The sequence below is a fragment of the Thalassophryne amazonica genome, chromosome 2, assembly GCF_902500255.1.
Source record: "Thalassophryne amazonica chromosome 2, fThaAma1.1, whole genome shotgun sequence".
NCBI classification, from domain to species: Eukaryota; Metazoa; Chordata; class Actinopteri; order Batrachoidiformes; family Batrachoididae; genus Thalassophryne; species Thalassophryne amazonica.
Genome location: NC_047104.1, coordinates 100,877,312 through 100,902,209, shown reverse-complemented (window position 1 = coordinate 100,902,209; position 24,898 = coordinate 100,877,312). Strand labels below are relative to the sequence as shown.

General features: G+C 45.0%; 1 protein-coding gene across 1 annotated transcript; it reads left to right on the top strand.

Moving 5' to 3' along the window:
* Positions 1–1,429: 1,429 nt before the first annotated feature.
* Positions 1,430–24,898, top strand: dkk3a (dickkopf WNT signaling pathway inhibitor 3a). The gene is made up of 7 exons (XM_034190672.1): positions 1,430–1,735; positions 1,884–1,979; positions 2,019–2,081; positions 14,796–14,888; positions 24,232–24,376; positions 24,469–24,625; positions 24,746–24,898. The coding sequence occupies exons 1-7, from the start codon at positions 1,496–1,498 to the stop codon at positions 24,831–24,833; spliced, it is 882 nt and encodes a 293-aa protein (XP_034046563.1). The 5' UTR covers positions 1,430–1,495; the 3' UTR covers positions 24,834–24,898.

Below are 24,898 nucleotides of genomic sequence, written 5' to 3'. Positions count from 1 at the left end.
CTTGTCGTTCATGTTTGCAGACCATTTTTGGACACAGCTGTGTTTTATACACGTCAGCAGAAAATAGGTGAAACGTATGTTGACAAATGCATTGTGCAAACATGGTACACGTGCACTATGTGCAGTGCGCGTGCGCACTCGCACACACACCAGACTCTGACCTCCCAAAAATGACCTGATTCACTTATAGTTGAACAAATTATTGACAAAAAAAGTGGAGAAATTACAAAAGTGTTGTGTAAAGAAATAGGGAAAGGCAGGAAAAGTTGAGCCAGTTTTTGATCGAAGTGTTAGGAGTGAATGTTCTTGCAGACATGCATATCATACCTTCAAATTTTTAGGTTTTTTTGTTTGTTTGTTTTTTGTCATCAGATATCATACCATATCTATGCTGCATATGGAATAAACACTTACCTGTTTCACAGTTTTTTACTTTTATGATTAAAAATCTGTTTGTTTTTTCTCTTTACCATTATTTTTGTTTCAGTCTAGAAAATAAAATGTAGGGGTTTGGAGTTATGTTAGTGTTTAGCTATAGATGGCACCACTGATCTGGCCGACTGATTCAGCTGGCTGGGAGGTGGTTGCTCAATTTACCCCTAAGCCCAGCTTGCCCCGCCTTCCCCTACATCTGACTGCGTTTGGGAGTGTGACTTTTTTGACGTCACTGAGAGTTTTTTTTTTAACTAAACGTAACAATATTTTTGTTGTATTCATTAATTTGTGTAATTTTTCTTATTCAAGATTGGTTCAATGAAATGTTTTCTCACTTGCATTACACATGTACACAGAATAATAAAAAAAATCAGAAGAAGAAACAAAAACAAACATTTCTTTAACTCATAAAATAATAAATTAAAATTGATTCGAAACGTTCAAAATACACTAAACCTTTGGAGCTCGTATAACGATCTAAAATTCTTCTGAGCAATCATTTTTCTCTGTGTGAAAATGCTGCCATCTAGAGGTCAGCCTTTAAAACTGCATTAGAGAATTTTCCTGAACGCAATAAGGAGTGGTCGAACAGTTAATGTTTAACGGCAATTGTGAAATAAGATCAGATTAGACCAGCAAAGTGTAAAGTGCACTGTTATGAACTTGCACGTGACCATTTAAAAATATTACGACGTATGGTCCAGATGATGGGCTTTACAAAGGCCAACTTGGATTATGAAGACGTTAATATGATTATTATTATTATTATTATTATTATTATTATTATTATTAATAATAATAATAATAATAAGAAGAAGAAGAAGAAGAAGAACAACAACAACAACAACAATAATAGTTGGCAACTATATATATATTTTAATCTCTACAGGAGGAATTATGTGTGACAGATTAACCCAAAAATCGAAAAAATATTACTCTGAGCGTTTATGTTCGGTGTGGTTTATTTCTTCTACTTTTCAGTTGAAGGTGCGCGAGGGTGAGGAACAGTGACGTTCAGGCCACGCCCCCTTCAGTGTTCCGCAGCAGCTGCAGCAGTTTGATGAGGATGAAGATGAGGATAAAGGTGAGGATGATGGCGTTGCGAGTGGCTCTGCTACTTTGGGCTCTCTCTGCACTCAGTAATGCCATCCTCCCTGAAATAGTGGACTCGGGCTTCGATCCCATTACGGAAGACAGATACTCCTATGGAGAACTGGATCAGGACCGCATGTTGGTGCAAGTGGAGCAACTTCCGGAGGATGTGCAGCACAATCCCGAGGAGGAGGCTGATCTTCATCAAGTAGGCATGACACAGCATCCTGTCAATATTTCCTGTCAGAAAGATTGAAACCTTCTTTATTTGGTGCATATAGAAGGAGGTGCTAATGATCACCTAATAGAACCAGAACGATGTATTTCTGAAAGTGAAATTATTTTTTCTGATGCAGAGAAATGGCACTGACATTTTTGCACCTCATGGTCTTCATCCCACTGAATCTGCTCCTGAAAAAGCAAATGAAACCGTGCACGCCTCAGTAATGCAGGTAGGTGTGGAATCATTGAAACGTTGTTTCTTCACACAGGATGAAAACAACATTAAAACTACAAGTGACCCATCCAGTGACGTGGAAAACAATATTGGCCGTGTAAGTCTTATTTTGTATTAAAAATATTGAACATGAAGATGTAGGCGTAGGAGGTGGGGTCTATTTGGGGGGGCGACACCAAATTTGCCCGAAATTCAGAAACTCCCATGACTTTTTAAATTACCATATATTTATATTGGTGACCAAATAGCGGTTTGATTGTTTACATTAATTGCGAAAATAAGTCTGACAACATTTTAGGTCATTCTATTCTGTATTCAGAGTCTACATGCATACACATAAATTGCTGTATGTATAAAACAGACCTCTCTCAAGACCAACACATGAAAGCACTTGTTACAAAATTGTTCACAACTTAGTATCAACACTTGTCAAGAGATTTATAATGGGAATAACATATCCAGAAAAGGCAAACCTAATCAAGTACAATATTAAATGAAAACATGCCTGACAGTTCTCATATACAGCTGTATAAGAGAAGACTCAAACGCTACCTCAGGTGACTACTTCTGCAAAGGGTATCAAGATAGTGTAAGACAATGTTAAATTGTAATCAATCAGAAAAACATTTTGTTCCTTCCCCTCTTTCTACCAAACACATCAACAATACTGTTGATGTCCACTTTGTTGATGTGGCTTCTTTCAATACACAGAAGTCCTAATGATGAGAGATGATCCTGACCCATAGTAGACCTGAGGTAGCTTTTCAGTCTTCTTAAACATGAAAATGACCTCTCTGCTGAGCATGATGTAGCAGGTATAACTGCCAGGGTTTTTGCCACCTCAATGAAAAGTGCCAATGTCTCACATAGGGAATTTGACTGGAGATAGTTCACAATGTGATTGGATTTTTTTTTTTTTTTTAACTCAACACCTTCCAGATTGTGAAAAATGTTGGTTTCAGCCATTAGTGTCCAGATCGACCTTGTAGAAGTCTGACACTACTTTTGAAAGTGGTTTCTTAAACGCGAATGTCCCTTCATGGACAGAGACATGACGCCTCCCAACCGGGCAAAATATTGACGAAGTTCCCAGATGTTAATGCATTTTCAATGAGGAACACACTCAGAAAAACACTTGCAAAATACGTGTTAAAATGCCATTCTGACCTGGATATCGAGCCAGTAAAATTTCATTAACTTTAAATTATGTCAGGAAAGTATTAAACTTACTCTGACACTCGCACATTCCCAACTATTAGTCTTGAAAGTTACACGGATCCACGCTGTTAAGCCACGCTGCTAGGCTGAGCTGCTGCTGTGTTCAATGCAGCGCTGCTCCTAAAACCATTACAATACCTATATATATATATATATGAGGGCTGTCCATAAAGTATAGGTCCTTTTTATTTTTTTCAAAAACTATATGGATTTCATTCATATGTTTTACGTCAGACATGCTTGAACCCTCGTGCGCATGCGTGAGTTTTTCCACGCTTGTCGGTGACGTCATTCGCCTGTGAGCACTCCTTGTGGGAGGAGTCGTCCAGCCCCTCGTCGGAATTCCTTTGTCTGAGAAGTTGCTGAGAGACTGGCGCTTTGTTTGATCAAAATCTTTTCTAAACCTGTGAGACACATCGAAGTGGACACGGTTCGAAAAATTAAGCTGGTTTTCGGTGAAAATTTTAACAGCTGATGAGAGATTTTGAGGTGATACTGTCGCTTTAAGGACTTCCCACGGAGCGAGACGTCGCGCAGCGCTCCCAGGCGCTGTCGTCAGCCTGTTTCAAGCTGAAAACCTCCACATTTCAGGCTCTATTGATCCAGGACGTCGTGAGAGAACAGAGAAATTTCAGAAGAAGTCGGTTTTTGTTAAAGGAGATTTTTTTTTTTTAATGAAAGACGTGCGGGCGGATTGCAGCGTCGGCTCGCAGCCGCCGCGACGCTGCGCCACAGGAAAAACACCTCTGTTGGAAGCCTTAAGGACAAGTTGGAACATGTCCAGCTGTTAAACAATTTCTCATATACTCACTCCACTGAGAGCCATCAAAAGCCGCCTGGATTTTACAAATGGTTATCAACACGGAGGTGTTTTTCCTGTGCCACCGCGCCGGCTGCGTCCCGACGCGCGGACCCGTCCGTACGTCTTTCATTAAAAAAAAAATCTCCTTTAACAAAAACCGACTTCTTCTGAAATTTCCCTGTTCTCTCACGACGTCCTGGATCAATAGAGCCTGAAATGTGGAGGTTTTCAGCTTGAAACAGGCTGACGACGGCGCCTGGGAGCGCTGCACAACGTCTCGCTCCGTGGGAAGTCCTTAAAGCGACAGTATCACCTCAAAATCTCTCATCAGCCGTTTAAAATTTTCACCGAAAACCAGCTTAATTTTTTGAACCGTGTCCACTTCGATGTGTCTCACAGGTTTAGAACAAAAATTTGATCAAACAAAGCGCCAGTCTCTCAGCAACTTCTCAGACAAAGGAATTCCGACGAGGGGCTGGACGACTCCTCCCACAAGGAGTGTTCACAGGCGAATGACGTCACCGACAGGTGTGGAAAAACTTACGCATGCGCACAAGGGTTCAAGCATGTCTGACGTAAAAACATATGAATGAAATCCATATAGTTTTTGAAAAAAAAAAAGACCTATACTTTATTGACAGCCCTCGTATAATATTTTTACACAATTATCCTTTATTGACCGAGTTTCATTCTTGAAGTCAGTGGTGTGTGTGCACATCTCTGTAAGTGAAGAGTTAAAGGGTCCCTGCCACACCATGACGTTTTTACATATTCTTAAAGAATAAAAAAGCTTTTTCCACATGTCTGTTTTGTTTTTTTTTTACCATAAAATTACACTGAATAAGTATTTAGGCGTTTTGTTACTCATCTGAGAATTTGAATTTACCGCCTCCGAGTTGACCTACTTTTTTGCTGCGACGGCTGTGACATCAGTCGAGTAAATGTGTCGAGGCGCGGCTCTGTTTACTAACATGGCAGACACGGACAGCAACGGCATGGTGCGCGATTATAGCAAAGATTTAAGTAACATATCGATTTCTTTTGAAGAAGATGAGGAAGCTTCTGATGAAGATATTAACGGTGTAAATAATGAGTGGCTCCAAACCGTGTATGTTCCAGCTGAACGTGACAGAGGATGAAGCACAGCTGTCAGCAGCAGCGTTGTGGAGGACGATATAAGCTGCTGAATGGTTTGTTCACTCACCACCTTATTTTTTTTTTTTTTTCCCCCATCCCATTTGGGTCTACAGCTTTTCAGATAAAGATTTGCAATCATTTGCTTTGAATAAAATGTGAAGAATTAGCAATCACAAGAAATTGACTTATAAATGATTAAATATGTACAGAAACTTTATTTTCAGTGATTTTAGAACAGACTCCTGAATTTAAGCACGCTGTGCTGCTGAAATAATTTTTTCATACACAAACACACCGTGCCAGGAATAAATGATCATTTATAAGAAAAGGTGGAGTGAACAAACCATTCTGTCGTCCTCCAACGCTGCCGCTGTCAGCTGCACTTCATCCTCTTTCTGTCGCGTTCAGCTGGAACATACACGGTTTGGAGCTGCTCATTATTTACACCGTTAATATCTTCATCAGAAATTTCCTCATCTTCTTCAAAAACAATCGATATGTCACTTAAATCTTCGTTATAATCGCGCACTATGCCTTCGCTGTCCGTGTCTGCCGTATTGGTAAACAGAGCCGCGCCTCGACACATTTAGTCAAATGACGTCACATCCGTCGCAGCGAAAAAGTAGGTCAACTTGGAGGCAGTAAATTCAAATTCTCAGAAGAGTAACGAAACGTCTAAATCCTTGTTCAGTGTAATTTTATGGTAAAAAAACAAAGACAACATGTGGAAAAGCTTTTTTTATTATTCTTCAAGAATATGTAAAAAAGTCATGGCGTGGCAGGGACCACTCACTTATGGAAGGAAATATTGTCTCCTTTGTTTGTGGCTTTCCGGCATATTCCACCTGTTTCTTGACAAGACTAATTGAACTTCTATGCGTGTTGCCTCCTGACTTGCCCGGAATTAAAACGGCAACCATGCCTCCTTGCTGGGACAGGGCTCAGTGCAAGTGCAGCCTCTAGTACTCATATTAAAAACCTCTTTGGTTGGTCCACAGGTGGCCTTTAGTTCTCTTACTCTCCACCAGGAAGCAGCACTGCTTTGGACTGGAAGGAGTCTGCTTCATGCTGACATTTACAACCCTAGACCTTGGCACTAGACTCTATAGAATTGAAGACATCTGTTCTACTTCTACACTGATGATGGTCATCACACTTTCGAGTAAAATTTCATCGTCAATTTTTTTTTCTTGGCCTTTGGAATATTTTTTAGACAAACATATTTTCCTTAACATGGCCCATGCCCGAATTGTCAGCCCATCTGCCCGAATTTGAGCATTTTGCCGAGCCCGGGAGGGCGGTTGCCCCCACCTCCTATGCCTATGCATGAAGATAAATTTAACATTTCACCTATTACTCCCCCTCTAACTGCCACCTTATCGTGGTGGGGGAGTTTGCGTACCCGGATGATCCTAGGAGCTATGTTGTCGGGGGCTTTGTGCTTCCTGTAGGGTCTCGCAAGGCAAACAGCTCCTAGGTGACGGGTCAGACTAAGGGCAGTTCAGAACCTCCATCACCAGTAAAAAATCAAGGACCGAGACATCGCCCGGTATGGCGGAGCCGGGGCCCCACCCTGGAGCCAGGCCTGGGGTTGGGGCTCGTGCGTGAGCGCCTGGAGGTCGGGCCTTAGCCCATGGGGCCTGGCCGGGCTCAGCCTGAAAGAGCGACGTGGGCCCGCCCTCCTGTGGGTTCACCACCTGCAGAGGGGGCCATGGGGGTCGGGTGCAGGTGGCCCGGCGGCCCGGTCCATGCTCACAGCCCCTGGCTGTTGGGACGTGGAATGTCACCTCACTGGGGGGGAGGAGCCTGAGCTTGTGTGGGAGGTTGAGAGATACGACTAGAGATAGTCGGGCTCACCTCCACGCACAGCTTGAGCTCTGGTACCCAACTCCTGGAGAGGGGCTGGACACTTCATTTTTCTGGCGTTGCCCATGGGGAGAGGCGGAGAGCTGGGGTCGCATTGCTTATTGCTCCCCAGCTCAGTCGCCATGTGTTGGAGTTCACTCCGGTGAACAAGAGGGTCGCGTCCCTACGCCTTCAGGTCGGGGACAGCTCTCTCACCGTTGTCTCGGCCTACGGCCTATGTGCCTAGATAGCGCTCCGACTGGGGACTCATTGTTCTCCTGGGGGATTTCAACACCCACGTAAGCGGTGACAGTGAGACCTGGAGGGGGTGATCGGGAAGCACAGCCTCCCCGATCTGAACCCGAGTGGTGTTCAGCTGTTGGACTTCTGTGCTAGTCACAGTTTATCCATCACAAACACCATGTTCGAGCACAAGGGTGTCCATAAGTGCACATGGCACCAGGACACCCTGAGCCGGAGGTCGATGATCGACTTTGTAGTCGTATCATCTGACCTTCGGCCACGTGTCTCGGACACTCGAGTGAAGAGAGGGGCAGAGCTGTCGACTGATCACCACCTGGTGGTGAGTTGGATCTGCTGGGAGGGGAGGAAGCCGGTCAGACCTGGCAGGCCCAAACGTATCGTGAGGGTCTGCTGGGAACGACTGGCGGAACCCTCTGTCAGCGAGGTCTTCAACTCCCACCTCCGGGAGAGCTTCTGCCAGATCCCGGGGGAGGTTGGAGACATGGAGTCCGAGTGGACCATGTTCTCCACCTCCATTGTTGATGCGGCCGCTCGTAGCTGTGGTCGTAAGGTTTCTGGTGCCTGTCGCGGCGGCAATCCCCGAACAAGGTGGTGGACACTGGAAGTAAGGGATGCTGTCAAGCTGAAGGAGTCCTACTTATCTTTGTTGGTAGATGGGACCCCAGAGGCAGCTGGCAGGCCAAGCATGCCGTAGCCCGTGCGGTCGCAGAGGCAAAAACTCCGGTCTGGGAGGAGTTCAGGGAGGCTATGGAGGAGGACAATCGGTCAGCCTTGAAGAGATTCTGGCAAACCGTCCGACGTCTCAGGAGGGGGAAGCAGCTCTCCACAAGCACTGTTTACGGTGCGGGTGGGGAGCTGTTGACCCTGACTGGGGATGTTGTCGGGCGGTGGAAGGAGTACTTCAAGGATCTCGTCAATCCCATCGTCACGTCAAGAGGAAGCAGAGACTGGGGACTCAGAGGCGGACTCATCCATTACCAGGCCGAAGTCACCGAGGTGGTTAGAAAGCTCCTCGGTGGCAAGGCTCCTGGGGTGGATGAAATCCGTCCTGAGTACCTTAAGTCTCTGGATGTTGTGGGACTGTCTTGGCTGACACGCCTCTGCAACGTTGCGTGGCAATCGTGGACAGTGCCTCTGGATTGGCAGACCGGGGTGGTGGTCCCTCTGTTTAAGAAGGGGGACCGGAGGGTGTGTTCCAACTATAGGGGGATCACACTCCTCAGCCTCCCCGGTAAGGTCTATTCCAGAGTGCTGGAGAGGAGAATTCGACCGATGGACAAACCTTGGATTCAGGAGGAGCAGTGTGGTTTTTGTCCTGGTCGCGGCACACTGGACCAGCTCTACACGCTCCATCGGGTGCTTGAGGGTTCATGGGAGTTCACCCAACCAGTCCACATGTGTTTTGTGGAGCTGGAGAAGGCGTTCGACCGTGTCCCTTGGGGCACCCTGTGGGGAGTGCTCCAGGAATACGGGGTCCTTTGCTAAGGGCTATCTGGTCCCTGTACGACCGCAGCAGGAGCTTGGTTCGCATTGCCGGTAGTAAGTCAAACCTGTTTCCAGTGCACGTTGGCCTCTGCCAGGGCTGCCCTTTGTCACCGGTTCTGTTCACTATTTTTATGGACAGAATTTCTAGGCGCAGCCAGGGTGTAGAGGGGGTCTGGTTTGGGAACCACAGAATCTCGTCTCTGCTGTTTGCAGATGATGTGGTTCTGTTGGCTTCATCAAATCAGGACCTTCAGTGTGCACTGGGGCGGTTTGCAGCCGAGTGTGAAGTGTCCGGGATGAAAATCAGCACCTCCAAATCCAAGGCCATGGTTCTCGACCGGAAAAAGGTGCTTTGCCCTCTTCAGGTCGGTGGAGTGTCCTTGCCTCAAGTGGAGGAGTTTAAGTATCTCAGGGTCTTGTTCATGAGTGAGGGACGGATGGAGCGTGAGATCGATAGACGGATCGGTGCAGCATCTGCAGTGATGCGGTCGCTGTATCGGACCGTCGTGGTGAAGAGAGAGCTGAGTAGGGGGGCAAAGCTCTCAATTTACCGATCCATCTACGTTCCGATCCTCACCTATGGTCATGAGATTTGGCTCATGACCGAAAGAACGAGATCACGAGTACAAGCGGCCGAGATGAGTTTCCTCCGCAGGGTGGCTGGGCGCTCCCTTAGAGAGAGTGAGGAGCTCGGAGTCGAGCTGCTGCTCCTCCACGTCGAAAGGAGTCAGTTGAGGTGGCTCGGGCATCTTTTCCGGATGCCCCCTGGACGCCTCGCTGGAGAGGTGTTCTGGGCACGTCCCATTGGGAGGAGGCCCGGGGGAAGACCCAGGACACGCTGGAGGGACTACATCTCTCAGCTGGCTTGGGAACGCCTTGGGGTTCCCCCGGAGGAGCTGGGGGAGGTGTGTGTGGATCAGGAGGTCTGGGCGGCTTTGCTTGAGCTGCTGCCCCCGCAACCCGACTCCGGATAAAGTGGAAGAAAATGGATGGATGGATGGATTTCACCTATTAGTTCTACCTCGGCCCTTTGTGCTATACTGTCCCTTCAAAGTACAAAGTCAAACTATTTCTCAGATTAAATTTATTTAAAATCACGATGACAAACAGGCCTAGATCTGGAGAACTTCTCTCTCATGGAAATCCATCCTTCAAGAACAGCAAACAAAGAAACAAACACGTTTTATAAAACACAATATGGTTGTGACAAAAGGCGGCCCTTAATTCGCAAATTTTTCTCTTATTGGTCTCCCGTGGGCATAGAGGGAGGTCCAGACGCCTGCCCAAAAACCTACACGAGGACGAAACCTATGGTAACTTGATTCTTTGTTCTAAGCAGTGGTGGGCACAGTTACGCTAATTAGCAAATCTAACTTTTTTGTTAGCTGATTAGCTTTGCAGCTAACATTGAAAACCATCAGCAGCAGAGCAATTAACTTTCACTAAATTTAATTTGATAACTTCTAGACCGCCAACATATTTTTGCGGCCATAGTGAATAAAGCTGAACAGTTAAAAACATTTGTAAAGCCCAACATTATTTAGTTCCTGCAGTTACATGTTTTGTAGCACACAGACAGCTAGGAGAGATAAAACTCAATCCTCTCCCAGCAGAGAAGACCTGGCTACCAGGCATAAAGGAAGAGAAGAAAAAAATTTCTTTTTTCACAGCCATGCAGTATTGCAGACGTGTCACAGGAGACATGCACAGCAAGGTAGTTTTGACTTGTGGTTAAAGTTTTAAACTAATTCTGGACAAGTTATCAAAATTAACGTCATCTCTGTCATTTTTACAAAGTTAAAATATCAGCTATATGTTTTAGTTTTAAAATAATACACTAATTTTGAACGTTTGAGTGTTTACAGACATGCATGCCAAAAGACATTATGAGCAAATGAGTTTCCTGTCATCAGTGGCTGGTCGGTTTATATATATGTAAAAACCAACACAAGTTACTGTAATGTGTGTGTTGATTTTTACAACTAAATCTGTATTTGTAAATGGGTCATTTTTTTATTTGTAAAAAAAAAAAGAATTTGAAAACTGAATTCTGTTTAGGTGAACCAGAATTTATAGCGAATGTGTGGCAATTGGTATTCACACTGCCATCTATTAGATGGGAGTGTTCATGACTTAGACAGACTCGCATGGCTTGTTTGTGATTGCCTTTGAATTTAAGCAGAAGTATCAGCAGCTGCCAGTGGATCGGTTTAGCTTTTAGCTGTAACTTACACTAAATTTTTTAGGGGTTTATTATGGGTTTAGCTTGAGAAAAGTTAACTTTTCAGCTAGTGTAGTAACGGTTATCGAAGCTAAGTTTTTGGTTAGCTGTGCCCACCACTGGTTCTAAGAGTCAAAACCAGCAAAATCCAGTTCCACATGCACATTTTAAGCAGTTACCAAACTCACAGTAAAAGTATAATCATTTAAGTAAAATAATTATTTGATACCAAAACATAACAAAATAGAATATATATATATAACACACGTCACTCCATACCTATTCAGGCAGGTGTTGCCAAACTGTCAGCTCATGATCAAATTTTATTTTGATATGTTTCATACAGTATCTGAAATGTGCTTCCAGAAGTGAACCCAGGCCATACCCAAATTTCAGTACTGCAGAACTTGGCATGTACTGGAAATCTTGCTTAAATTTCAAACTCTTCCAAATCTTTATCAAAAATGTTTGAGCATTTAAGAGAAATTGCACCCTTGCACATTACAACAAAATGCGTTGTCACGAGGCAACTGAAATGTCATCTGATGACCTCACTCTGAATCTGGAAGTTCTGTGGTTCAGTTTATGTGCAGTAGTTTGTCTGAGCTCAGGTGCATCCTGTTTTCACTGATCATCCTTGAGATGTTTCTACAGCTTAACTGGAGCCCACCTGGGGTAAATTCAGGTGATTGTACATGTTTTGGAAAAGCACCTGACTACATATAAGATCACACAGTTGACAGTGCATGTCAAAGGAATTGTCTGTAGACCTCCGAGACAGGATTGTCTCTAGGCACAAATCTGGGGAATGTTACAGAAACATTTCTGCTGCTTTGAAGGTCCCAATGAGCACAGTGGCCTCCATCATCTGTAAATGGAAGTAGTTCGGATCCACCAGGACTCTTCCTAGAGCTGGCTGCCCATCTAAACTGAGCGATCGGTTGAGAAGGGCCTTAGTCAGGGAGGTGACCAAGAACCCGATGGCACTCTGTCAGAGCTCCAGCATTCCTTTGTGAAGAGAGGAGAACCTTGCAGAAGGACAACAATCGCTGTAGTAATCCACCATCCCAACAGTGAAGCATGGTGGTGGCACCATCATCATGCATGGGGATGTTTTTCAGTGGCAGGAACTGGGAGACTAGTCAGGATTGAGGGAAAGATGAATGCCGCAATGTACAGAGACATCCTAGATGAAAACCTGCTCCAGAGCGCTCTTGACCTCAGAGTGGGGCGACAGTTCATCTTTCAGTAGGACAATGACCCTAAGCACACAGCCAAGATATCAAAGGCAGCACGTTGGTTTAGTGGTTAGCACTGTTGCCTCACAGCAAAAAGGTTATGGGTTCGATTCCCACGTGTAGCCTTTCTGTGTGGAGTTTGTATGTTCTCCCTGTGTTTGCGTGGGTTTCCTCCCACATTTAAAAACATGCAGGTTAGGTGAATTGGAAACTTTATAATTGTCCAGGTTTCCCTTGCAAAAGAGGCCTTGATTGCAATGGGACAAACCTGGTTAAATTAAAATATTTATTCAAAAATAAAAGGAGTGGCTTCAGAACAACGCTGTGAATGTCCTTGAGTGGCCCAGCCAGACCTGAATCCAATTGAACATCTCTGGAGAGATCTGAAAATGGCTGTGCACCAACACTCTCCATCCAACTTGATGGAGCTTGAGAGGTGCCGCAAAGAGGAATGGGCAAAACTGCCCAAAGATAGGTGCGCCGAGCTTCTGGCAGCATACACTCAACAAAAATATAAACGCAACACTTTTGGTTTTGCTCCCGTTTTGTATGAGATGAGCTCAAAGATCTAAAACTTTTTCCACATACACAATGTCACCATTTCCCTCAAATATTGTTCACAAACCAGTCTAAATCTGTGATAGTGAGCACTTCTCCTTTGCTGAGATAATCCTCACAGGTGTGCCATATCAAGATGCTGATTAGACACCATGATTAGTGCACGGGTGTGCCTTAGACTGCCCACAATAAAAGGCCACTCTGAAAGGTGCTGTTTTGTTTTATTGGGGGGGATACCAGTCAGTATCTGGTGTGACCACCATTTGCCTCATGCAGTGCAACACATCTCCTTCGCATAGAGTTGATCAGGTTGTCAATTGTGGCCTGTGGAATGTTGGTCCACTCCTCTTCATTGGCTGTGCGAAGTTGCTGGATATTGGCAGGAACTGGTACACGCTGTCGTATACGCCAGTCCAGAGCATCCCAAAAATGCTTAATGGGTGACATATCCGGTGAGTATGCCGGCCATGCAAGAACTGGGACATTTTCAGCTTCCAAGAATTGTGTACAGATCCTTGCAACATGGGGCCGTGCATTATCCTGCTGCAACATGAGGTGATATTCTTGGATGGCACAACAATGGGCCTCAGGATCTCGTCACGGTATCTCTGTGCATTCAAAATGCCATCAATAAAATGCACCTGTGTTCTTCATCCATAACATATGCCTGCCCATACCATAACCCCACCGCCACCATGGGCCACTCAATCCATAACATTGACATCGGAAAACCGCTCACCCACACGACACCACACACGCTGTCTGCCATCTGCCCTGAACAGTGTGAACCGGGATTCATCCGTGAAGAGAACACCTCTCCAACGTGCCAAACGCCAGCGAATGTGAGCATTTGCCCACTCAAGTCGATTACGACGACGAACTGGAGTCAGGTCGAGACTGCGATGAGTACGACGAGCATGCAGATGAGCTTCCCTGAGACGGTTTCTGACAGTTTGTGCAGAAATTCTTTGGTTATGCAAACCGATTGTTTCAGCAGCTGTCCGAGTGGCTGGTCTCAGACGATCTTGGAGGTGAACATGCTGGATGTGAAACGCCTTTGGAGACGGCTTATGGTAGAGAAATGAACATTCAATACATGAGCAACAGCTCTGGTTGACATTCCTGCTGTCAGCATGCCAATTGCACGCTCCCTCAAATCTTGTGGCATTGTGCTGTGATAAAACTGCACCTTTCAGAGTGGCCTTTTATTGTGGGCAGTCTAAGGCACACCTGTGCACTAATCAGCATCTTGATATGGCACACCTGTGAGGTGGGATGGATTATCTCAGCAAAGAAGTGCTCACTATCACAGATTTAGACTGGTTTGTGAACAATATTTGAGGGAAATGGTGATATTGTGTATGTGGAAAAAGTTTTAGATCTTTGAGTTCATCTCATACAAAATGGGAGCAAAACCAAAAGTGTTGCGTTTATATTTTTGTTGAGTGTATTTAAGAAGACGTGAGGCTGTGATTGCTTCAGTGCTGAGCAAAGGGTGTGAATACTTGTGTACATGTGATTATAAATTTGCAAAAACTATTTTCATGTTGTCATTATGGGGTATTGTGAGTAGAATTTTGTGGAGGTAAGTTAATTTACTCCATTTTGGAATAAGGCTGTAAGATAACAGAATGTGGACAAAGTGAAATGCTGTGAATACATTCTGGATGCACTGTATACCCTGGATCCTTCCTCTGCACATGTCCAATCTTGCCTCTCTGACTTTGTCTCCAAACCGTCCCTCTGATATGTTCATTCCTTATCCTGTCCATCCTTGTCACCCAAAAGAAAACTGCAGCATCTTCAGTTCTGTCTCCTGTCTTTTTGTTAGTGCCACAGTCTCAAAACTGTACAACATAGCTGGTCTCATTTCTGTCTTGTAAACTTTTCTCTTCAATCTTGCAGATATCCTGTCACAAATCACTCCACCCACTCAAATGTGGCATAATGCACATGATAACTATGGGCATTATTGTTATTGGGGTCATGAGAGGATTGTCACAAACAGATGTATCTTCCTAAACTCATGTGTTCTTTTTATAGGCATGTCGTACTGATGAGGACTGTGAGAAAGAAAAATATTGTCTCTCTGAGATGCACAACTCCAGGTGTTCACCCTGCAAAACGACCGATGTGGTAAGTCAGCAGCCTAGATTGTTTGTTGACTGGCTTAGTAACCTGCTTTTCTGACTGTGTGTGGCATGCCGTTGATGCATGTTGTGCTGTGAGAAAGCAAAGAAGGTATCACGGTTAAATAAAAGCTCTTCTTTCCCATTGCTGTCTCAGAGACGGACCAGAACCAAACCACTATCTTAGCACACACTCACCTGCAGAGGTTCAGCTGTTGTCTTATTTGAGGCTCAGTTCTTATTGCTGACTGTGGACATGTTGCCTTTGGAAGAATTAAATACTGAAATAAGCCCAGGAATTTAAGTAGAATCTTATCACTGAACAATGCTAAAATCGAAATTGTACCTGAAACCAAGTTTCTTGGAGTTTTTATTGATGATAAACTAAGTTGGGAAACTCACATCAATTATGTTAAATCTAAAATTTCAGAAGTTATTGTGATTCTGTACAAAGCACAAGACTTCCTCTCCCAGCATTCGTTGGTTATGCTGTATCATTTATTTGTCCCATACATGACCTATTGCATTGAGGTTTGGGGAAACACATATAAAACCAAATATTTCTGTTACAAAAGAAAGCTATAAGAGTTAAGTTAAAAAAAACACATCATGAGCCAACAAACCCATTGTTTGCTTGTTTTCATATTTTGAAATTTCAAGACTTGGTTGATTATTTTACGATACAGACCATGTATAAAGTTCAAAATAAACTCTTGCCTCAACATGTTCAGGAGTTGTTTGAAATGAGGGAATCCTGTTATCATCTGCGAGAAACACTGATATTTGATAGAAAGATCGAACTACTGTTAAAAGGTGTTAAAATCTGGAATAATTGTTCCGACAGTATTAAATTATCTAGTACGTTGGCTGACTATAAAAACAACAAACTTTGTTACTATAGTACACAATTAGGTGAACAGATTTTGGCTGTTCATTTCTTTATCTGCACATTGTACTACTGATTGTTACGTTACTTTACTTATTGGTACTTGTTGTTATGAGTGTACTTAAATGTGTATATAGTAACTGGTTTAAGGGGTGGGCATTTAAGTTTGTGCTTCAGCCCACACCCTTTCGGCCGCACCTAACTGGGTAATTGTTTGAGTTATTGTATGTTTGTGTGCATGCTGAATAAAAAAAACTCATTAATTCATATGGTGAGGCAGAGTAAAAGTAACAGTCTGTCAAACAAGATATACTATGCAAAGATAGTACAAATAATAAAAAAAAGATGAGATCAGTGTCACACCTAAGATCCTGCAATGGAAAAGTGTACTAAAACAATCAGCGCAGGCTACCTGTGTCCCTGCTTTAACAGTTATGAGACAGTAATCAATATTGCAGTGTTATTAATGGCCAGTTGTCTGAGAGTTGCATTTAACTCTTTGAACTTGAAGCAGTTTTTGCTGCTGATACACTTCTTACTCACTCTGAGCTAATTTTTCACTGCACCTGCAAGTCCTGCACCTCTATGGAAACACAATCAGGCTAGATGTAGAGGGAACTCCAAAATGTCACCTGCTATAATGACATAAATCATAAAAATGTTAAAAGACCATCTGACATATGTCAATGGAGATTGTTCAATTGGAAAAATTTGTTAAATTTTTTTATTACACGCAAGATTCAAAGTCAAAATTCACAATCATTGCAATTCTGGTGGAGACAATGTGGCTTTTTGAATGCTCACCATACTCATATTTTGGAGTCGTGAAAAGTTAAAACCATTTTGGAAAAATATACATGCTGTTATGTGTAAGGTGCTTGGATATGCTGTTCCTTATGCAGGTAGTATTTTATATTTAGGTTGTATTACACCAGTAGTGTAAGTGGACGATCGCTACATGGTGAAGATACTACTTACAGTGGCCAGGAAAGTCATTATGCAAAGTTGGTACAAATCTGAATCTCCAACTCAGGATAAATGGTTTGACATTATAAAGGAAATAGGAATAATGGAAAGAATGACTTGTGTGCTGGGATTGAAAGATTTGTATGAAATAGATAGCAGAAATGGACTCTTTATTTAAAAAAAAAAAAAAAAAAAAAAAAAAAAAAAAAAAAAAAAACTGCAAGGGATCATTGTTTTTTTTTGGGGGGGGGGGGGTATTCCATTTATGGGATATGGAGGGCTCTGTCCAAATTGGCTTGCTGCTTTGGGTGGGGCACTTCATCTATGGCCACATGGAGTATTTTCCCCACTGCTTTTAAAAGGAGAGGTGGGAAAGAAAAACCAAACATTCAATGTTACTATACTTTAAGTTGGTTTTCCACAAGCAATGTGTTTTTTGTAAAAAAAATTTTATGGTTTTCTTAATTTCTCAGTAATTAGATGTTCTATTTTGTGTTGTTGGTAATAATGGTATTGCAATTTAATAAAAATTAAAGTATCAAAAAAAGACCCCGAGATACTTAAACTCCTCCACCTAAGGCAAGGACACCCCACCGACCTGAAGAGGGAAAGGCACCTTTTTCCGGTCAAGAACCATGGCCTCGGATTTGGAGGTGCTGATCCTCATGCCGGACGCTTCACACTCGGCTGCAAACTGCCACAGTGCATGCTGAAGGTCCTGGTTTGACGAAGCCAACAGGAATACATCATCCGCAAACAGCAGAGATGAGATTCTGTGGTTCCCAAACCGGACCCTCTCTACACCCTGGCTGCGCCTACAAATTCTGTCCATAAAGGTAATGTTCTGTCCATAAAGGTAATGAACAGAACCGGTGACAAAGGGCAATGCGAACCAAGCTCCTGCTGCGGTCGTACAGGGACCAGATAGCCCTTAGCAAAGGACCCCGTACTCCCAGAGCATTCCCCACGGGGCGCCTTGAGGGACGCGGTCAAACGCCTTCTCCAGATCCACAAAGTACATGTGGACTGGTTGGGCGAACTCCCATGAACCCTCAAGCACCCAATGGAGGGTGTAGAGCTGGTCCAGTGTGCCGCGACCAGGACGAAAACCACACTGCTCCTCATGAATCCGAGGTTCGACTATCGGTCGAATTCTCCTCCAGCACCCTGGAATAGACCTTGCCCGGGAGGCTGAGGAGTGTGATCCCGCTGTAGTTGGAACACACCCTCCGATCCCCCTTCTTAAACAGAGGGACCATCACCCCGGTCTGCCAATCCAGGGGTACTGTCCCCGACCGCCACATGATGTTGCAGAGACATGTCAACCAGGACAGTCCCACAACATCCAGAGACTTAAGGTACTCAGGACAGATTTCATCCACCCCAGGAGCCTTGCCACCAAGAGCTTTCTGACCACCTCAGTGACTTCGGCCTGGGTGATGGACGAGTCCACCTCTGAGTCCCCAGTCTGTGCTTCCTCTTCGGAAGACGTAACGATCTACTGATCGATCTACATTCCGACCCTCACCTGTGGTCATGAGATTTGGCTCATGACCGAAAGAACAAGATTGCGAGTACAAGCGGCCGAGATGAGTTTCCTCCGCAGGGTGGCTGGGCACTCCCTTAGAGACAGGATGAGGAGCTCTGTCACTCGTGAGGAGCTCGGAGTCGAGCCACTGCTCCTCCACATCGAAAGGAGCCAGCTGAGGTGACTCGGGTATCTTTTCTGGATGCCCCCTGGACGCCTCGCTGGAGAGGTGTTCCGGGCACGTCCCATCAGGAGGCCCCGGGGAAGACCCAGATCATGCTGGAGGGACTATGTCTGTCAGCTGGCTTGGGAACACCTCGGGGTTCCCCCGGAGGAGCTGGGGGAGGTGTGTGGATCTGGGCGGCTTTGCTCGAGCTGCTGCTCCGCAACCCGACGTAGGATAAACAGAAAGAGAAAATGGATGGATGGGTATCAAAGACCATCTGTATCTATATCAGTGTTGCTAGTAATGGAAAAATAATGGACTCCACATTCTAAACATAGTAACATCTTGTTTTCTGTTGTACGTTGTCTCTCAATATAATTACCCCATACATTGGCAAAGTGGTGAAGCAGGGCACTGTTTTCACTGGCGTTTCAAGGTTCAAAAGGTTTATTGTCATATGTACAGTAAGAAACGTATTTCCCTGTGCAATGAAATTCTCTTCTTTGCTGCTCTCACCGGGTGTCTATAATAATAGTCAAATAGGCATTAAAAAATAAGCATTAAAAAAATATATATATATATCCTATGTACATAAATGTGCAGTAGTGCGCTACATTGACTGTAGGGTATTGATGAGTTAATGTGCAAATAGCTAGATTCAAATATTAACAATTAACAGTAAAGTAACAAAGGTGCAGTTACAGTATGAACTGAAATGAAATAATGTGCAAATAGCAAGATTCAAGTATTAACAGGTAACAGTAAGGTGCAGTAACAGTGTGAAGTGACCCCAGGGGGTCTGCTCAGTCCTTAGCAGCATTCAGCAGTCTGATGGCAGTGGGGTAGAAAGAGGTTTTTGAAGCGGGTGGTTTTGCATTTCACATTCCTGAACCTCCGTCCTGAAGGCAGCAGTGTGAACAGTCCGTGTTGGGGATGTGTAGGGTCTTTTATGATGGCGGCAGCTCTATTGTGGACTCTCCGATGGTAGATGCTCTGCAGAGATGGTAGTGGCGTCCTCGTGATCTTTGATGCGGTCTTCACTACTCTCTGCAGGCGTTTGCGGTCATTCACCGTTGAGCTGCCATACCACGCAGTAATCGAGGTGGTGAGAATGGACTCAATGATGCAGCTGTAGAAGTTGCTGAGAATCTTGGGTGACATGCCAAATTTCCTCAGCCTCCTCAGAAAGTACAGCTGCTGCTGAGCCTTCTTTACCACCTGTGTGGTGTTGAGTGTCCAAGTGAGGTCACTACTGATGTGGACCCCCAGATATTTAAAGCTGCTCACTCTCTCCACCTCGTGGCCTTGGATAGACAGTGGCTGAGGTTCCCTCTCCCTCCTCATGTCCACTATCATTTCCTTGGTTTTATCTGTGTTCAGGGTGAGGTTGTTGACTCCACACCATGTCACCAGGCCTTCCACCTCCCTCCTGTAAGCTGCTTCGTCTCCGCCGGTGATGCGTCCAATCACAGCAGTGTCGTCAGCAAACTTTATGATGGTGTTGTCGGGGTGAGAGGCGGCACAGTCGTAGGTGAAGAGGGTGTAGAGAATAGGGCTGAGGACGCAGCCCTGCGGGGTACCGATGTTGGTGGTGATGCTGGCTGAGGTCCTATTCCCAATCTTGATAGACTGTGGTCTGCCAGTCAAAGTCCAGAAGCCAGTCACAGAGGGTGGGGTGGAGTCCAAGGGCAGACAATTTGTAGGTGAGTTTGTGAGGGATGACCGTGTTGAAAGCAGAGCTGTAGTCAATGAAAAGTACTCTGATGTAAGAGTCTTTATTTTCCAGGTGGGAGAGGGAGGCGTGCAGGGCGGTGGCAATGGCATCCGAGGTTGACCTGTTGTGCCTGTAAGCGTACTGCAGGGGGTCTGTGATGTCCGGTATGCAGCCCTGAATGTATGACAGTACCACTCTCTCGAAACACTTCATAATGATTGGAGTGAGTGCTACTGGCCTATAGTCATTCAGGCAAGATGGGGGGTTCTTCTTGGGGAGGGGGATGATGGTAGTGGTCTTGTAGCAGGTGGGAACAGTGCATTGACTGAGGGAAAGGTTGAAGATGGAGGTAAGAACGTCAGTCAGCTCGTTGGCACATGCTCTGAGGGCACGACCAGGTATGTTATCCAGGCCAACAGCTTTCCGGAGCCGAATACTCCTCAGTGCTCTGTGTACCTGGGCTGGTGTGATAACGAGAGGGGAGGAGGGAGGTTGGGCAACCGAAGTGTGTGTATGATCTATGGATGTGGTACAGGTGGAGGTGGAGCTCTCAAAGCGTGAGTAGAACACATTGAGGTCTTCGAGGAGGCTGTCTGAAGAGCTGATGGTGGTAGTCCTGGAGCCGGTTCTGAAGTCTGAGATGTGGTTCAGACCTTGCCACATCCTCCTGGGGTCAGCATTGGAGTAGAAGTTCTCTGTCTTCTCTCTATGCTGCCTCTTGGCCGCTCTTATGGCCTTCTTCAGTCTATATTGTGCGGCTTTGCGCTCAGCCTCGTTGCCAGATTTAAATGCAGCAGTGCGAGCACGCAGTAAGCGCAATACCTCGGTATTAATCCAGGGCTTCTGGTTGGGGAACTTCTTGACTTGTATGGTGGGTATGATGTTCTCAACACAGGTGCTGATATACCCAGATACATACTCAGCATATTCTACTACGCTAACACAGGCGTTTGTGTGTCTGGACAGGATAACTCAAAAGTGGCCAGACTGATAGTCTTCAAACTTGGTGAAAATGTTATTTGAATAGATATCTAGAGGTTATTAGATTTTGTAGTAATTTGGTAAAAGGTCAAAGTCAAGGAAAACATGGTCCAAAAACCATTTTTGTGTGCATATCTCAACAACCAGGAAACCTAGATGGATGATCAAAAACATATAAATGGATCAGCAAAGTATTTGTGTGAATAACTTCATAATGACGTCACATAATTAAGTCGTACATTGTGAAAAACACCGTTACAGACATATATTTACATTGTAGTGTGTAAAATGCTGTGTATGCATCAGCCCTCTGATGCCTTTCATTTTCCATCGTTTAATTCCTCTTTTGTCTGCCTCAGTCTGAAATTCAAAGGTTGGCTAAATGTTTGACATTTAAGCCCCGTTTACACATAGACGATAAGAGCTCCCGGAAGCGTCCCGGAAGAATTTTTGGCCGTCTTAAGGATCAAACACCGTTAACATCGGCACTAGGGGGCGTGGCTTAGTTCCGGCTTTACCGGGAATCGTCGAAAAAATTATTCATGTCGAATAATTCCGGGAGCGCTCCCGGAGAATTCACGTGACGACGGAGACAACGCGAACAACGGTGTTTGAGATTTTTTTTTTTTAATCGCCATTTCATCCTGCCCCTTCCTGTAGTGCCGCAGTTTACACCACCGTAATTGGCGGCCGGCGTTGTATCCCTAATGAACGGCGTGTAAAACGGCGATAGAGCCCACATCGGCGTCCTCAAGGGCGTTTTAACCGGTGACAGAGGCAGACAAAACGGCGGCGCTAGCGGACAGTACGCCGTTCTAAACGCCACCTCCCGGTTAATGGCGTTCCAAACGCCCAATAGGCGGCGGTCAGTATAAAAAACACAAGCACGCTGCATGCAGGCCTCTCACTCGCGACCAGCTCTAGATATATTTGCAGAGAAGCTCCAGTATCCCTCCTAAAAGAAAATTGGCAGCAGCAAGGACTTACCAAGAGGTCTGGTTCAGAAGCAGAGGGGAGGCCTGTGATGGAGGGGGAAAGGAAGGAGAAGAAAAGGCTGAGGATGATTATACTCTGGGGGCGGTGCCTATATGCAAAAGTTCCTGGAGTAACGCAGGATTTGCCTGGATAAAACCAGCGGTACACAGGGCATTATCGGCGGCAGCAGAACACTGCCGTTCTCACATGCGTCTTAACCTGCGATTGTAAAGGATAGAACTGGGTATTAACCCCCGTTGCCTGACGTGTGCCGGATGCTGCGGCGTTTTATCCGCGTATTTGCGGCTAGTACGGCAGTCAAAACATCGGCGAAATGCTCCGCCCCTTTCCACCACGAAAACAGCCGGAACTACCGCGAACTTCGGTCTACGTACTAACCATCTATGTGTAAACGGGGCTTTAGCTGTTCTATGCTGAGTCACTCAATGCTTCAGTGTTAGGCTGAGGAGTGCATAAATACTGTTCCCTGGTAAAGTCTACTCCAGGGTGCTGGAAAGGAGGGTTCAGCCGATAGTCGAACCTCTGATTGAAGAGGAGCAATACGGGTTCCGTTGTGGAACAACCGACCAGCTCTTTACTCTGACAAGGATCCTGGAGGGTGACTGGGAGTATGCCCACCCAATCTACATATGTTTTGCAGACTTGGAGAAGGCGTATGATCGGGTACCCCGGGAGATACTGTGGGAGGTGCTGCGGGAGTATGGAGTGAGGGGGTCCCTTCTCAGGGCCATCCAATCTCTGTATTCGCAAAGCGAGAGCTGTGTTTGTGTGCTTAGCAGTAAGTCAGACTCATTTCCACCAATCCTGTTTGTGATATTCATGGACAGGATATCGAGGCGTAGTCGGCGGGAGGAGGGTTTCCAGTCTGGTGGGCTCAGGGTCTCTTCACTGCTTTTTGAAGATGATGTGGTCCTGTTGGCTTCATCGGCCGGTGACCTCCAACACTCACTTGATCAGTTCACGGCTGAGTGTGAAGCGACCGGGATGAGGATCAGCACCTCTAAATATGAGGTAATGGTTCTCAGCAGGAAACCGATGGATTGCCTACTCTGGGTAGGGAATACGGCCTTGCCCCAAGTGAAGGAGTTCAAGTACCTCGGAGTCTTGCTCACAAGTGAGGGGAGCATGAGATTGGCCGGAGAATCAGTGCAGCAGGGACGGTGTTGCATTCGCTTTACCGTACTGTTGTGACAAAAGGGAGCTGAGCCAAAAGGCGAAGAAGCAAGAATTTTAGCTGAGGAAGCTTCTGCGATCTGAAGCAAAACGTCCTCGCGTCAAGCAACCCAGTCCAGTTGAAGATTCAAGATTCTCTACTATGGAAACCACCTGGACAACTCAGAGCCTACACAGAAACTAGGGATATTTGTTCACAACAGTGAACAATGGATGTTGATATCACCATTAACCAGACAAGCTCTGAACAAAGGAAATATCTCAACCTTGCCAGTTGTAAAACATGACATCAACTGAATGTGTGAAATAATAAATATAATTATTCACAAAACTCATTTTAATTTGCTGCACTTTCAGATAAAATCATTATAGAAACTTTGCATAATTTATTACCACCCTTGAAAAATGTCAGCTACCTATTTCATAAACATTACCCAATCTAGAGCCAGTGGATCCCCATGAGATATATACACATGGTGCATGCAGAAAGTATTCACAGCGCTTCACTTTTTCCACATTTAAATGTTTTATTGCTGACCAGCATTATTCTGCTAAGCTGGTCCGATTGCTGTCAGTCCTTGCCAAGGAATGGATTATTATCACGGCCTTTTGGAATGGGAATTTAAGTTTGGCCTAGGGTAAAAATAAAATAAGTACAATAAATATCTTAGCACTTAGGAAACAGTACAAGTTTGATTTTACCATAATCATACAGCTGATCAAGAGCAGTCGGAGTACAGTATTTTATTTCGAGCCTAAAAACTCAGTTGACGCACTGATTCCAACTCTTAAGTTTAAACATTTATGATATTGTAACTAGTATTTACCCAGGCAAAGACGGGTACCTCTGCTAGTTACAATAACAACTGTGTGGCAACTTTGGTGGCTTATTTGACACCAGAATGACTTCGCTCCCTCTTTCTTTGTTCAATCTTTTGAGCCCTGTACTAAGGACGAGGAGTGCTGTGGTGACCAGTTGTGCGTTTGGGGTCAGTGTGACCAAAATGCAACCAGAGGAGAAGCTGGCAGCGTTTGTCAACACCAGGCTGACTGCAGTCCGCAGCTTTGCTGCGCCTTCCATAAAAGTGGGGTACAGACTAAAAGCTCAGCACTAAACTAATGAAGGTCTAGAAAATAATATATAATGTGTGTTCTGTCACTGGCTGTGTACCTTCAGCACTGCGTTTCCCCGTGTGCTCGGCGAAGCCCATTGAGCATGAGCGCTGCTTTGCTGCTCCTAACCACTTGATGGAGCTGTTGTCCTGGAACATCCAGGATGAAGGACCCAAGAAGCATTGTCCCTGTGCTGGGGGTCTTATCTGCCAGCATTTGGGGTGAGTACAGCTGTCAGCTGCTCAGTGTGACCGAATCTTTTAAAATACATTCACAGATTTGTCACCAACTGATATGACAACCATCTCAGACACAAAGACGAGGGTCTTTTCTTTTGGCAGACGAGGCTCCATGTGCCTGAAGGGAGACGACTCCAGTGAAGAGGACCTGGCAGATTCTCTATACTCAGATATAGACTACATCATCTAGAAAAAGCTTGATCTGAAGCCCGCTGCCTTCAACAGACACTCATTGCACAGTGATTACATCAACAG

Coding starts and splice junctions, on each gene's coding strand:
- dkk3a (XM_034190672.1), top strand. CDS start 1,496: ATGAGGATGAAGATGAGGATAAAGGTGAGGATGATGGCGTTGCGAGTG. Junction 1,980..2,018: donor TGCACGCCTCAGTAATGCAG/GTAGGTGTGGAA, acceptor TTCTTCACACAG/GATGAAAACAACATTAAAAC. Junction 2,082..14,795: donor TGGAAAACAATATTGGCCGT/GTAAGTCTTATT, acceptor TTCTTTTTATAG/GCATGTCGTACTGATGAGGA.